The 14,417-nt window shown below is 37.9% G+C and overlaps 1 protein-coding gene across 4 annotated transcripts in view; it reads left to right on the top strand.

Annotated features, from left to right (window-relative positions):
• tll1 (tolloid-like 1) overlaps positions 1-14,417 on the top strand; it is a 303,989-nt gene that overhangs the window by 227,636 nt on the left and 61,936 nt on the right. For all 4 annotated transcript variants that reach the window (XM_080192042.1, XM_080192060.1, XM_080192049.1 and 1 more), the window contains 3 exons: positions 2,806-3,001; positions 8,828-8,953; positions 11,174-11,334. In XM_080192042.1, coding sequence (XP_080048168.1) covers positions 2,806-3,001; positions 8,828-8,953; positions 11,174-11,334 — 483 coding nt within the window. The remainder of the gene's footprint in view (positions 1-2,805; positions 3,002-8,827; positions 8,954-11,173; positions 11,335-14,417) is intronic.

Here is a 14,417-nt window from a genome sequence, read left to right as displayed (position 1 = left end):
AAGTGCAACTATCTTCAGATTTAATTCTTTTAGATCTATAATCTACAGATAAGATTATTGGGTCTACTTAGTTTTTGTATGTAGGTAATGAAAAATTTCAAGAACCAACTACTGGAGTTTACATTTTGCATTTTTGAGTCGTAAAGTAGAATCCATGCTGTTTAAAATGTATTTTTTTACTTCTGAAATTTAAATTGTTCATTATTATATCACTAAGGAGTTGAATTTCATATTTATAAACGTAATTCAGACAGAAAAATGATCTAAGATCTCAGTTTTACAGTCAATTCTCGTTTTATGAGAAAGACAAGGAACAAACAAGAGTGCACACGTTTTATTGGAGGAGGACTGAATTCAGGGAATTGAAGAGGGATCTAGAGTCATAGGTTGGCAGTATGCAATAGAAAAAAAGCCAACCTTCAAAGAGAAGATGACTGGGCATAGTCTCGGCACATACCCACATGGGGAAACAGAAGGCAGCCAAAACCAGAGCTCCCTGGAGGACAAAAGAGTTAGAGTGTGTTTAAGTTTAACAGAGGTCAGCTTGATAGGTCAAGGGAAAATTGAGCTGAATGTAAAAAGTACAAAGGTACTAAAGAAACAAAGGAGTCAAAAAGGCATGGTTAAGATGAAATTAATACTTTGCATTACCAAGGAAGTGGATCTTGGCAAAGCTATGGTAAGTTAGAAAGTTACTGGGGTACTGGATGTGATTAAGTAAAAATAGATAAAGAGACAGTACCAGAAGAATTAGCAATACTTAAAGTGACTAAGTCCTGGATTCAGATGGATTGCATCCTAGGTTGCTGAGGGAAGTAGCAGTAGAAATTGCAGTGAATCTCGGCAGAGTTCTCCTCAGATGTTGGGGTGATGCTGAAGTACTGGAGGATTTCAGGCTAAATGGTCCCTGTGTTCCAAAATGTTCAAAAAGCGGAAGACAGATAAACATTGCAATTACAGGCTAATCATTTTAACATTGGTGATGGGGAAACATTTAGGAATAGTAATCCAGGAGAAAATAACAACCACTTTTGGACAAATATGGATTAATAAAGGACAACCAATACAGTTTTGTTAAGGGCAAATATGTTTGACCCACTTGACTGAGTTTTTGAAAAGGTGGCAAATGGATGAGGGCAGTACGGTTGATGTTGGCTTTAAGACATTTAATAAAGTTTGCAAAATTGAAGACTGTTGGTTAAGAGGAGCGTGGATACAAAGTTAGTTGAAGGATAGAAAATAGCAAGTTGTGAAAAATGACTATTTATTAAACAGGAGGAAGGTATGCAGTGGTGTTCCCTAAGGTCCTGTACCAAAATTACTGCTGTTTTTGATAAACATTACTGACTTGGACTTGTGGATACAGGATGCAACTGAAAAATTTGCAGATGACATGAAACTTGGAAGTGTAGCAGTCTGTAAAGTAGATAATAATGGACTTGAAGAGACCATAGAGAAGAAAGTAGAATAGGCAAACGCATGATAGGTAAAATTCAATGCTGAAAATTATGAGGTGGGACATTTTGGGAAGAAAAATGAGGAGAGACATTTGGCTGGATTTTCATCTTAGAGGCGGGTATTAGGAGTCAGGAAATACCCCAGCTTGGCATGCCCATCTTTGGCCAAAGTGCCTGTAAAGGCAGGATTTTTGTTCAGGGGATGGGTGAGTGCTGACAGGAGTCTGACCTGCCATTCCCAAAGGGAAGCAGCCACAAGGACTGCTGGATGTTGGTTCAAAAGCCTGTCTTGCTGCAAGTATCAATAACAGAAACTACAAGCACTTGACACTTCTTTATCTTATATAAATAAAATTGTACATTTTACAAAATAGATCTAATGGAAAGAGTTATCAGTTAAGAAATATTTTCCCTTGGGCATTAATATTTTAACAGGAAAATTAATGCTTGGTCTCCCGAGACATGTGACTCTGTAAAAATTCAACCCAGTACAATCTAAATGATACAGTTTTAGAAGTGGTGCAAAATCAGAGAGACCTAGGGTATTTTTTTTCACAAATCCTAGATATTGTCCAGTCTTACTGCATTTAGACATGGACTGCTTTAGTCTCTGAGGAATCATGAATGATGGTCAACATTTTTGTCATCTGTGAACATCCCCACTTCTGACTTTATGATGGAAGGAAAGTCATTGATAACACACCTGAAAATGATTGGTCTTAGGCCATTACCCTGAGAAACGCTTGAGCATCACACTTTAGAAAAGATGTGAAGGCTTTGGACAGGGTACAGAAGAGATTTACTCAAATTCTTTTGGTAATGAAAGATTGTAGTTATGTGGCTAAAATGCAAAAGCTTTGTTTGTTTGTGTTGAGAAATCTAAGAGGAGATTTGATGAGATCTTTAAAATCATGAATGATTTAGATAGAGTAAATAAGGCAAACTATTTCCGATCACTGAAGGATCAATAACAAGAGGACACAGTAAAAGAATCAGAAATGATACGAGAGAAAAAGTTTTTTTTTACACAGTGTGTGGTTTGGATTTGGAATGTACTATTGATAGAGTAGAGAAAATGTATTTACCAGGTGCCTTGAACAAAAGGCAATTGGAATATTTGAAGAGAAAATCAGAGATATAGGAAAGATTGGGGTAGTGGAAATTGGAACTTAGAAAGAAATGATACAGACTTGTCAGGCTAAGTGGCCTTCTCTGTTTTGCTTTTCCAAGATTCAATGAAAACCAGTCCATTTTTAGTTGGTTCATAGTTCTTGTTCATCAAGTTTAAAAATGAGTCCTAGTTACCTTGTGCAAAAATGAGTAAAATATTTTCCTGATTCTATCATAGGTTGAGCAACATGACAATTGTGCCTACGACTATTTAGAAGTCCGAAATGGCGATAATGAAAACAGTCCTTTAATTGGGCGTTTCTGTGGCTATGACAAACCAGAAGACATCAAATCTACTTCTAATACTCTCTGGATGAAGTTTGTTTCTGATGGAACAGTTAATAAAGCAGGATTTGCAGCAAACTTTTTTAAAGGTACGTACAGGCAAAATTCAGCGTATTACAAGAACCAATAAATATAGCTCAGATAGCATCCTTAATCACCTTCTCTAATGATAGGCAGAAAGTAAAAAATAACTGACACATTGCAACAATAACCAAGAAATGTAAGTATTTCAATCAAGAAACCTGCTGAGCTTTCTTCACAGGTGGACAAGTGGTAAACAAATTCTTGAATAGTTACTTGATTAAGCTTTCTGAACAGATTCATGAAAATTGTAAGTATATTGTAATGTAGTCAAAGGGGGAACTGAAGAATATAGTATTATTATTCTTTTGCTACAGTAAAAAATGTATCTGGGGAAAAGAATAATTAATTCATGTGCTGCCTGAAGGCAAGTCTTTGGCTTATTGTTTGATAATGGGCAGGATTCTCCAATCTCATTCGCCCCAACCCCACTGCCAGCAAGAGTGGATAATTTGACTCTCAGCCAAAACTCCATTCACTGCTGTGGGACCAGAAAATCTCAGCCACAGGCGAGGTTGGAGGTTTTCGGTGAATGTGGTTTCCAGTGAATGTTTCATCCAGATTAGCTTTCTTTGCATTTTCTACCCCCAGTGGCGGTTTGCCTTTGCCTTCCAACCTCAGGGCAGGGCCCAAGTACACCTCAGCCAGAACAGGAATCAAACCAATACTATTTGTATTATTCTGAGCCACATGTTAGCCACCTAGTCAACTGAACTAACCTGTCCTTGGTCCAAAATAACGCAAAGGAAATGAGACTAGCAGGGTGATTTTAACCAACAAAAATTGGTGGGGCTCAGGAAGCACAGCAGCTCAAGGGAGGTCACAACAGCTTAATGAAAAGGTAAGTGCCTTCATGGAATTGCTTGTGGTCCAGGAGAAGCAGAAGTGCTTTTCCTGGACTCCCAATCTTTACTGATCCCAGGTAAGTAATTTCTGTCAGGCCATATGAGATTGCTGTAATTAGCCTCCGCAACCTTGTGATTGGGAGTGATGAGGGCAAGTTCAAGTTAAAATGCAATATCTCTGTTGTCAAATGATCTGTGAATTCACACTGTTAAATTTGCAGACAAATAATGCCCACTGGAACAAGAAATTTGATAGTACCAGGGATTATGGAACAGTAAAAGCAAAACCTAAATGCTGCAGAAGTTGGAAATATCTGTGGAGAAACAAAGTGTTTCAGGTCAATGATCTTGTATCAAAACTGGAAGAAATTGGAGGTTTAACAGATTATAAGCAAATACAACCCAGCAAAAGGCGAGTGGATGGGAAAGTAAAGTACAAATGGTTAAGATGGAATCATACTCAAGTAAGGAGTCAGAGTGATGGCCCAGGTGGAGATAAACCACTTCCCCCTGGAAGTATTGGAATGCCACTTTTCCTTTTTGTTTCTGTCTGCTGTGCAAACATTACTCACAGATGCTAGAAAGCAGAAACTGTTATTTCTCTTAAGACAGTATGTTATACATATTATGCAAGGAATATGGAGCAGCAACATTTCAATTTCAAAAATGTAAAAGTATCAGATTAGAAGATTTAATGTAATTGGTACACTGTTTTATGTTACAACATAAGTAACTGAGAAAAGTGTTAGGTTTAAGTGATAGAGCTATTGTATTCTAATTTAAATGTAATTCCATGCATTTGGGTTAGAAAATGAATCAGTCACTGTTACATTTTTTGCAACAGTTTCCAATTTTCATGGACTCTGACACGTTTCAATAACTGTTTCAAGTTAAATCCAAAAGCATTCTAATCTTTTGCACATTTCATTGTTTTGAAGAAATTATGAATAGGTTTAATTTTATCTTCCTCACTCAACCATTACGTTTAATAAACTGTCTTGACACATCATTGACTGACATTAGGACTGAATTATGTTAGTTCAATGGGGCAGTTAAAATTTGATTTAAAGAGACGGCGGTGTGAATTTCATGAGTGCAGCGTAAGTTGCAAACCAGAGTGAAGATTGACTTGGTTAAATTTTCAAGATGAAATGCTTCACTGTGGCAAGCAGCATAGATTTGACTTGAATCTGATGTTGCAGGTTTAAATCTAAAAGCATGGCTGTTTGCCTTGGTTGGATACTATTTTTCCATCCAGGTTGTGAGATTGTGGACCTTTCAAGATACTTTGTGTCAGTCTCTTATATCACTCTATTTGACCAATCAAGCAATTGACAATCATTTTGTCTTTTGGTTCTAGGTTTCTACTCTTTTAGAAACTCTCGTTGCCAAGTAACTGTGAGAAAATTAAACAAAGGCATTTTTATTTCTTGTATTTAAATACACTGTGCACAGATAAAGCTGGCTTTTCTCTGTCTTGTCTGTCTAAACTATTTTTATACCAGACTGTTAAAACATCGGGAAAATTTCAATGAGGTTTATGTTCAATGCTGATGCATTCTGTTATTCAACTGAGCATGCAGTGTAGTACACCATATATGTGTAAGTTTGAAGGGGGAGGAGAATTTTGACATGAGGTTGAAGAATTTTAAATCATATTTCTATGAATGAACTATTTTATTGGATCACATTGGATGAAAAGATCCGACCTTTAAATCTTCTTCTGCTTACTTGGCTCATTTCAACTAGAACAGTAATAGGGATAATTCCCGTGTGGACATCCAGTAGAAATAAAATTAACTGGCTGCAATAAAACCCAGAGCTCATCTTCCGTCCTCCCAGCAATACTATGTTCTAAAACTGACCACATACTGCATCGGGTTAGACCAAATGGCCATATGACTTGAGCAAAAGCAAGCCTTTCGGCCCATCGGGCCTACTCCACCATTCAATGAGCTTGTGACTGGTCTGATATGATTATCCTCAGCTCCACTTTCCCCAAAACCCTTGATCTGCCTATCTCAGCCATAACCATACTTAACAACCCAGCCTCTACAGCTCTCTGTGGTAAAGAATTCACTACATTCTGATAGAAGAAATTCCTCCACATCTCTGTCTTAAATGGGTGACTCTTTATCTGAAATAATGCTGTCTGGTCCTGGACTTCTCAGCATCTAGCATCAAGTCCTCTGAGAATGCTGTATGTCTTATTAAGGTTGTTGCATAAGAACATAAGAAATAGGAGCAGGAGTAGGCCATCTAGCCCTTTGAGCCTGCCCCGCCATTCAATAAGATCATGGCTGATCTGAAGTGGCTCAGTTCCACTTTCCTGCTTTTTCCCCATAACCCTTAATTCCCTTGTCTGTCAAAAACCTATCTACCCGTGTCTTAAATATATTTAGCGTGGTAGCCTCCACCACTTCAACGGGCAGAGAATTCCAGAGATTCACCACCCTTTGAGTGAAGTTCCTCCTCAACTCTGTTCTAAACTGCCCCCCCCCTTTATCTTGAGGCTGTGCCCTCTAGTCCTGCTATCCTTTCTGAGCGGGAAGAATCTCTCTACCTCTACCCTATCCATCCCTTTCATTATCTTACACGTCTCTATAAGATCCCCCCTCATCCTTCTAAACTCCAACGAGTACAGACCCAGTCTATTTAGTCTCTCTTCATAGTCTAACCCCCTCATCTCCAGTATCAGCGTAGTGAACCTCCTCTGCACTCCCTCCAAGGCACATTCTTCTGAACTCCAATGAGTTCAGGCCCAACCTGTTCAATCTCTCCTCGTAAGAAAATCCCTCTATAACCGGATAAACTTCCCCTGGACTAACTACAATGCCAATCTTTCTTTCCTTAGATAAAGGGACCAAACTGTTAATGAACATGACCATTAAATCATCAATAACTTTTATATAGCACCTTTAACATAATGATGCATCCTGAGGTACTTAACCTGAACAATATAAAGCAAAATATGAACTGCTGACCAAATGTTTGGTCAAAGTAGTAGGTTTTAAGGAGTGCTTTAAAGAAGGAAAGCAAGATAAAGAAGCTGAGAGCGTACTGAGAGTATTGCATAGCTTGGGGCCTTGGTAGCTGAAGGTATGGCCACCAATAGTGGAACAAATAAAATTGGGTCGCACAAGAGGTCAGAATTAGAGGAGTGCAGATATTTCAAAGAGTTGTCAGACCCTAGGACATTATGGCAATGGGGAACAGCAAGGCTATGGAAAGATTTGTAAACAAGGATAAGAATTTTAAAATAAAGAGCAATCAATTTTGCACTTCACAGAAAGGAAAATTGACCTCAATTAATCTGTTAAGTGAATACTACTTTTTACTTTCAAGTTATTTGGAGCACCAGTTACTATAATGTCAATTGATTTTGTAACATGTGTTTATAAAACTCACAGATATGGCCTTCTTCAATAATTCCAATCATCCCTAAAGGTCAATCTTCTGATGATTATAAGCTGTGCACCAAACCATTGCAAGTTCCCTATTAGGTTGCTACTTTAGTTTGCATCTGTGACAAATTGTAGTAAAAATATATTTTTTTGACTCAATTCATTGAGGAAACCTTTTCAATTTTTATCCTTATTATCCCATCATCTAACTTTCCTTACCAACTCACATTTACACCATTTACTTTTGATAATTCAACATAATTTTTCACACTAAGTATTGTCCAATAATCCAAATTTACCAATATCAAATTAAGAAAAGCAAATGTATTGCCTGTAACATTAAAGAAAAGTCAAGGTTCTTGACAAATTAAAAAGTACTAAGTCTCATACTTCACCAGAAAGGACAGTCCATTCTTGTCACTTTCCAATGATCATTCTCCATATTAGTATGGACACTGATTGCCAATAAGCTAATCAACTCTAGGCATTATTCCAGCCAAAGCAATCTTATTCTAACCTTATCAACACAGCATAACCTCTATTGCTGTGTAGAGATGGCCTAGGTCGGTACAAGAAGATTAAAGCCGGCATCTTTTCATCAGATATAGCCCAGTACACAACCATACAAAAATGTTCTTGCCCATTGAACCCTCCAGGAGAGTTGTTTCCTTTTTAATTTTTGAGTTACCTGAAATTGTAGTCTAACTCTTGTATGTTCATAACTCAGAAATAGCTTCTAAATAATGGATACTGGTGTTGAATTTCCATTGGATTCCTCTAATCTCTTGCCTTAACTTTGGCGAACTACACTAACTTAAGAAATCACTAATTAGTCACCAAGTGGAACATTAGGGATGGTGGAATTTTAACTCCCAAGGAAGTGAATCAAGGCTGTGAAAAGTCAAACATTTTAAAATCTCAAATGCCATTCCAACTTGTCTCCAATTTATCTTTTTCCGATATAATCAAATGATAAAGGGCATTGATAGGGTAAATCAGGTAAAACTGTTCCCAGTGGTAGAAAAGTTGGTAATGAGAGAAGACATTTAAAATGATTTGCAAAAGAACAAAAACCATGAGGAGAATGTTTCTTTGGAAAGCACTGCCTGAAAGGCTGGTGAAGCAGATTCAATAATAACTTTCAAAAGAAAATAAGATAAATATCAGAGGGAAAATTTCACAGGATTATGTGGAAAGAGCAGGGCAGTAAAAATATTCATCTAGCCCTTTCAAAGAGTTGGCACAGGCATGATGAGCTGAATGGGCTTCTTCTATGCTCTGTCATTCTATGAAATGGTTTGCACAGGCATTTATGTAATTTCAATGACATTTACATCCAGTGATTGGGATTGAGAGAACATAGAAATTTCAGATGGTAATTGCTATATTCTTCACTCATATTCATGCAGGCTTTATTATCATTCAGAAAATACATCAACTGCTCTGCATAATTTATCAGATATATATTGCATCTACTGAACTGGTCCCCAAACAAAAAAGTAATAATAACCATCCTATCCAAAAACATAAATATAGAAAGATAGGCTGCTAACATCTATTTTTCATTTCTTTACTATTTCTACAGAAGAGGATGAATGTGCCAGACATGACAATGGAGGTTGTGAGCAGCAATGTGTGAACACTTTGGGCAGTTACAAGTGTACCTGTGATCCAGGATATGAACTTGCAGCAGACAAGAAAAGTTGTGAAGGTAAAAGTGACAAAATAAGGGTATGAGATAACTTAATGAGGGTCCAAATTTTCATACTGCAGATTGACAGCACAGACATCCATTAGTGTACTTAAACACCTGAGCCCCAAGGAAAAGATTGACTAGTTTCTAGCATGTTTTAGAGCGCCAAAGCAATTAATTACACATTGTTTATTTAAACAAGACAAAAAATATTTTTAGTGTCTGCCATTGATACTTTAAAGGAATTGCAGGATTGACACTGTTATTGGCCTACAGTGAGAAAGTAACATTTTTAAGAAAGAAAGTGGAAATGGGGCAAATGAGGGATCATAGCGGGTGATGGGAGTATACCTTGGCTTAGAGGATAGAAGGGCCTATAGTGAGTTGGTGGGTGTGCATACCTTGGCATGCAATGGGCATGAAGGAACATAAGAAGTGGATGGATGGCATGAGATTGCATGGACAAGAGCATGGGGAGTGTGTTTGGGGTAAGGGCATTGAGGGGTGAGGGCTGGTAGAAGGCCTTTCTGTTTTATTGTACTGGACTAAATCCCACAAAGATGGATCTCCAGTAATCAGCCTTATGGCTGCCTCTGAACATTTTCTCAGGTCAGCTAATCTATGTTACAGCCTGCACCTGTCCCCAGGAATGAAAATCCCATCTTTGTGGGCACTTTCTCCAGAGTCAGCTGGGCTAAACAAGGAATTCCTGCTATCTTTCTCAAGGATTAAAATTCAGCCCCTCATCTGATGTAGAAGCTTTCTCCTCAGAAGGGAATAACAATTAGCAGGACAGCTGCTTCTCACATCTGGAACTACTCCCTGCTGATGATAGAATACCATTCATGGCAGCTATAGAAAAATTATGAGCCAAAGTATTTTGCTTAGCACATTAAAGGTTCACTTGAACATTAGTCTTATTTATTTCCACATTTTGCCATGCAAGCACAAAATTAATCAGTTTAATTTTAATGAGTTCTAATTTTTATGCCAGTTATATCCGCTTAAGAGGAGGTTATGTCCTTGCCTCTGAGCCAGGAGCTCTGGTTTGACTCCACTGCAGGACTTGATGGCCATGGAAGCTGTGTTCATAATGTGGCGAAACAGCTTGATTGTGAACTTGTAAATCCTTCCAGTGTGCCTGTGGCAGGCGGTAAGAGTGGGAGGGTCTCCTGGTCAGCTGTGCTTGATGTGGTATGGCGCCCTTCAAGTTTTAATCCCTATTGACAGGTTGGGAACCTGTTCCAGACAAAAATAGCCATGAAAACATAAGCATGTCTGCCTCATATGTGACAGTAGGGAGTCTCACAACACCAGGTTAAAATCTACTCATCTGATGAAGGAGCAGTGCTCTGAAAGCTTGTGATGCCAAATAAACCTGTTGGACTTTAACCTGATCTTGTGAGACTTCTTACTGTGCCCATCCCAGTCCAATGCCTGCATCTCCACATCATGTATGATTAAACATGGGAAAGCCTCTAAATTTAAGTTGATCACCCCTTAACCCCTTCTGTTCTGAAGAGAATGACTGATAGTGAGATAGAGGGTAAGTTTTGCTGAGCATTGTATGTCTCTGCCTGTCCTTGAGGCTGTGGAGGTAATACAAGACTGCCCAGAATGCATCTTATGCTTTACCCAAATAACCAGTGTTTACATGTAGTCCTGAGCAGAGGGTGTTGATGGGCAATTCCATCATAGGGCATCACAGCTAATTTCCACAAATGCTGCTACACCTAGAGCAATGGTCGTTGGAGAGTAACTCGGCCCACTGATTTCTACTTCTTATGTCAGGAACACTCATGCAAGCTAAAGTTTCTCCATTACTGCCCCAGATGTAATCAGTTAGTACACCAAGAATTGAATGCGGCACTTTCACAATCTGTCTGACTTGATATCATACCAAGTGTTTCATTTATTTCAGAGGTTTACAATGCTGAAGATGGCCATTCAAGCCACCTCCTATGCAGGCTCTTTACGAGACCAACCAAAAACTAGCCCCACTGGCTTTCTCTCTACCCACAGAAGCATTTAAACTATCAAGCCTTGATCAAATTATCACATGAAATCATGTTGAATTGTGTCAAAGATCATTTATACTGCACACTCATTTCACCATTAGTGACATGCTATCAGGCTGGTTGAATAAATGCCTGATGTTTCAGGCTAGCAGTTATATTTAAATCAATTCTATTATACAGAAATTCGACTTTATAATTAAATCTAATGTTTTAATTTTAGCTGCCTGTGGAGGACTCTTGTCAAAACTAAATGGAACAATCACCACACCAGGTTGGCCTAAAGAATATCCTCCGAATAAGAACTGTGTTTGGCAAGTTGTGGCCCCTACCCAATACAGAATCTCTATGCAGTTTGAATTTTTCGAATTAGAAGGCAATGATGTAAGTAGCTTAAAAATTACCAAATCACAAAATGAAAAATCCTAATTTTAACTAAATCCATATAACAGACATGAGCTGATGAAGCAATTTTATTTTGAAAACGTATAAATACATTGCAATCTGTGCTTATGGAACATCATAAGTTCTTTTTAATATGCTACACCAATGTAATATCATTAGTAAGATAATGGTACAAAATGTGACAACAATGATGAGGACGCTAGATAACCAATTGTTTCCTTTAGCATTTCTGAAATGTGTTAACTAGACTCAGATTTATCTGAGTGTTGAGTTAAGCAAATGAGCTGATTATGGATACTTGGCACAAACAGCACATGTCTCTTGAGTGTGTCTGAAATATGCCAATATCTATTTCAGACAGTCTTTGGGAAAATCCAGGTCTATGAGTTGGATCCTCTACATTTGTTAAGAATCTTGGTGCTGATCAAATATATTACAAATTAGCAATGTCTATGAGGATTGTAGTGAAATCAACAAGAGTAATATTGGAAAAAGCTCACACCTTTGTAGTCCTGAGCCAATGAGAGAGATTTCTGTGGTCTCCCTTTGACTGGTCTTTGATTTAACATAGGTTACAGGCAACTTTGACTTTTATAAAGTTAAAAATGTATCAAGTTTTCTCCATTCTTTCTGATGTTCCATAGCATCCCAGAACCATATAGTTCTTTCCTTATCTTAGGCGGAGGGGGTGATTTATGGGTTGTCCTTTGTTACTGTCAGTGTTGTTCTATGATTATCTGATGGAGAATGCAATAAAGAAATCTTAATAGCTTATTCTTTGCCTTGAGATCAAGAAGTCACCCACACAATAATCTGGGCAAGAAGTATCAAACGTAATACAATGAGAGAAGTCCTAGTGCCATGTGCGAGTGATTTCTAGTATGAGAACAGACTACCTGTCAAATTTGGCCTAATAGTAGTAATCTTGCTTTTAAAGCCAGAAGATTGTCAAACCATGCTTTAGATTCTAAATACAATTTGTTATATTCTTGAGGGAGTGCTGCACTGCTGGAAAAACTGTCTGGATTGATGTAAAGCTTGGAACAATACCATTTCAAGGAAAAACACAGAAGTCTAACTAACAATTATCCCGCCCTCAACACTACCAATAAACAGATTAATTATTCATTTTAGGAGTGTGTGTCAGAGCTTGCTGAGTACAAATTGTTTGCCTACAAAACAACAGTAATTACACTTCAAAGGCAATTCATTGGCTATAAAGCAGTTGAGGATGCCCTAAGATCATGAAAAGTGTTGTATTAAGATAATTTCTTCTTTTTCTTTCCAATTTTGTCTTACTTTAAAAGCTAAGTAAACTTGCCAAGGCCTTTAGAGCTTCCATTTTTCTGTTCTTCCAGAAATGCTCTTAGTTCAGTCTGCAAATAATCTGGATTTGATCTACTCTTTGTTTAATGGCACACTGTTAGCAATCTTAATGGTTTTAACACCTTCACACAATAACATTGTTAGTCCTGCTTTCTGATTTATTACCATGATGGTTTCATAATGATTATAACTGTACAGTACATTGAAAAATGCCGCTGTCTCGTTTTAGAATAAATTGTATTAAATGACAAACGAATCAATAATGTTAATACTGGAAAAAGGTTTGGTCCCCTTATCTGAGGAAAAACATACTGGCATTGGAAGCAGTCAAGAGAAGATTCGTTAGATTGATCCCAGGTATGGAGAGACTTTGTTATGAGAAGGGGTAAAGTAGGTTGGGCCTGTACTCATTGGAGTTTAGAAGAATGAGAGGCGACTTTATTAAGACACATAGGAATCATGGGGTTTGACACAGTAGATACTGAAAGATTGTTTTCCCTTGTGGGAGAGTCCAGGACCAGAGAGCATAATCTCAGAGTAAGGGGTTGCCCATTTAAGACAGAGATGAGAAGGAATGTCTTCTCTCAGAGGTTATTGAATCTGTAGAATTCTTACCACAAACAGCTATAGCAATTGGATTGTTAAGTATATACAAAGCTGAAATAGACAAATTTTTAATCAGTAAGGGAATCAAGCGTATGGGGATAAGGTGAGAATGTGGAATTGAAGATTATATCTGATCATCATAATCTTATGGAATGGCAGGACAGACTCAATGGGCCAAGTGGCCTCTTCTGCTCCTACGTCTTATGGATAAGTTGTCCCTTTCATTAAAAGCGATGATTCCATGATTTGGTGCTCACTGTGAATCATAGAAAATACATCTTGGGAAATCAAGTGCATCATCCTTGATTTTTCTGTCCAAAAATAAGTCAATGGAAGATTGTGAATCATGTACACTCCACTTTGTGAAATGTGACCCCAGTGAATTCCACTCTCTGCTGGGACTGTCGTATCATGAAGCATTCTGATGGTCCATGTGTGATGGGTTCTGCACATATACTGAACGACCCTATTCTTCCAGTCTCTAGATCATTCAAGTCCAGATGTACAATGGATGGTGCACGTTGGGGCCTTGCGGAAATCAGGACCCAGCAGAAATCATGAAATATGGCCCTGTAAGGAGTTTCTGTGGGAATTTAAAAATCCGATGGGAGATTCCTGCTGCCTGGGATCCTCCATGTTTACCTCCTGAGCTCAGGGTGGAGACTTGGAACAGTTCTATGCAACTTCCCTTGATCAGAAAGAACTGGAAGAAATGGGTAGTGACGTCGGGTCAGGAAAATCTTTGCAGCCATTGACAATGCATGCATCATTTGCATGCTGACTGTAAAATTCAAGCCTGTTCAAGGTGCAATATAAATTAAGCACATTAATTGAGTATAAAGCACTGGTAAAATAAATGGTATTTACAATATAAATTTCAATTTATTTTAGAAATGAAATTACATTTTGCCAAGGTAATTTCTCTATACAGTATATTAAGTGCACTGGTCAGTGAGTTTGTGGAGAATTCATATATGCACTATTATAATGTAGGTGCTAGAAGTCAAGAACCAAAAGTTGATTACTGACTTTCTCATCACAGTCATATCAGTTGACCTGCCTTGCACTTTTCCCAATTTTTTCCTTTTTCTTCTGAAGACATTATGTAATTCAAGCATATTCTTTCCATA

Source organism: Carcharhinus amblyrhynchos, chromosome 1 (assembly GCF_965287045.1).
Source record: "Carcharhinus amblyrhynchos chromosome 1, sCarAmb.v2.hapA, whole genome shotgun sequence".
NCBI classification, from domain to species: domain Eukaryota; kingdom Metazoa; phylum Chordata; class Chondrichthyes; order Carcharhiniformes; family Carcharhinidae; genus Carcharhinus; species Carcharhinus amblyrhynchos.
The sequence above is the reverse complement of the archived record's forward strand: the minus strand, read 5'-3'. Positions and strand labels throughout refer to the sequence as shown.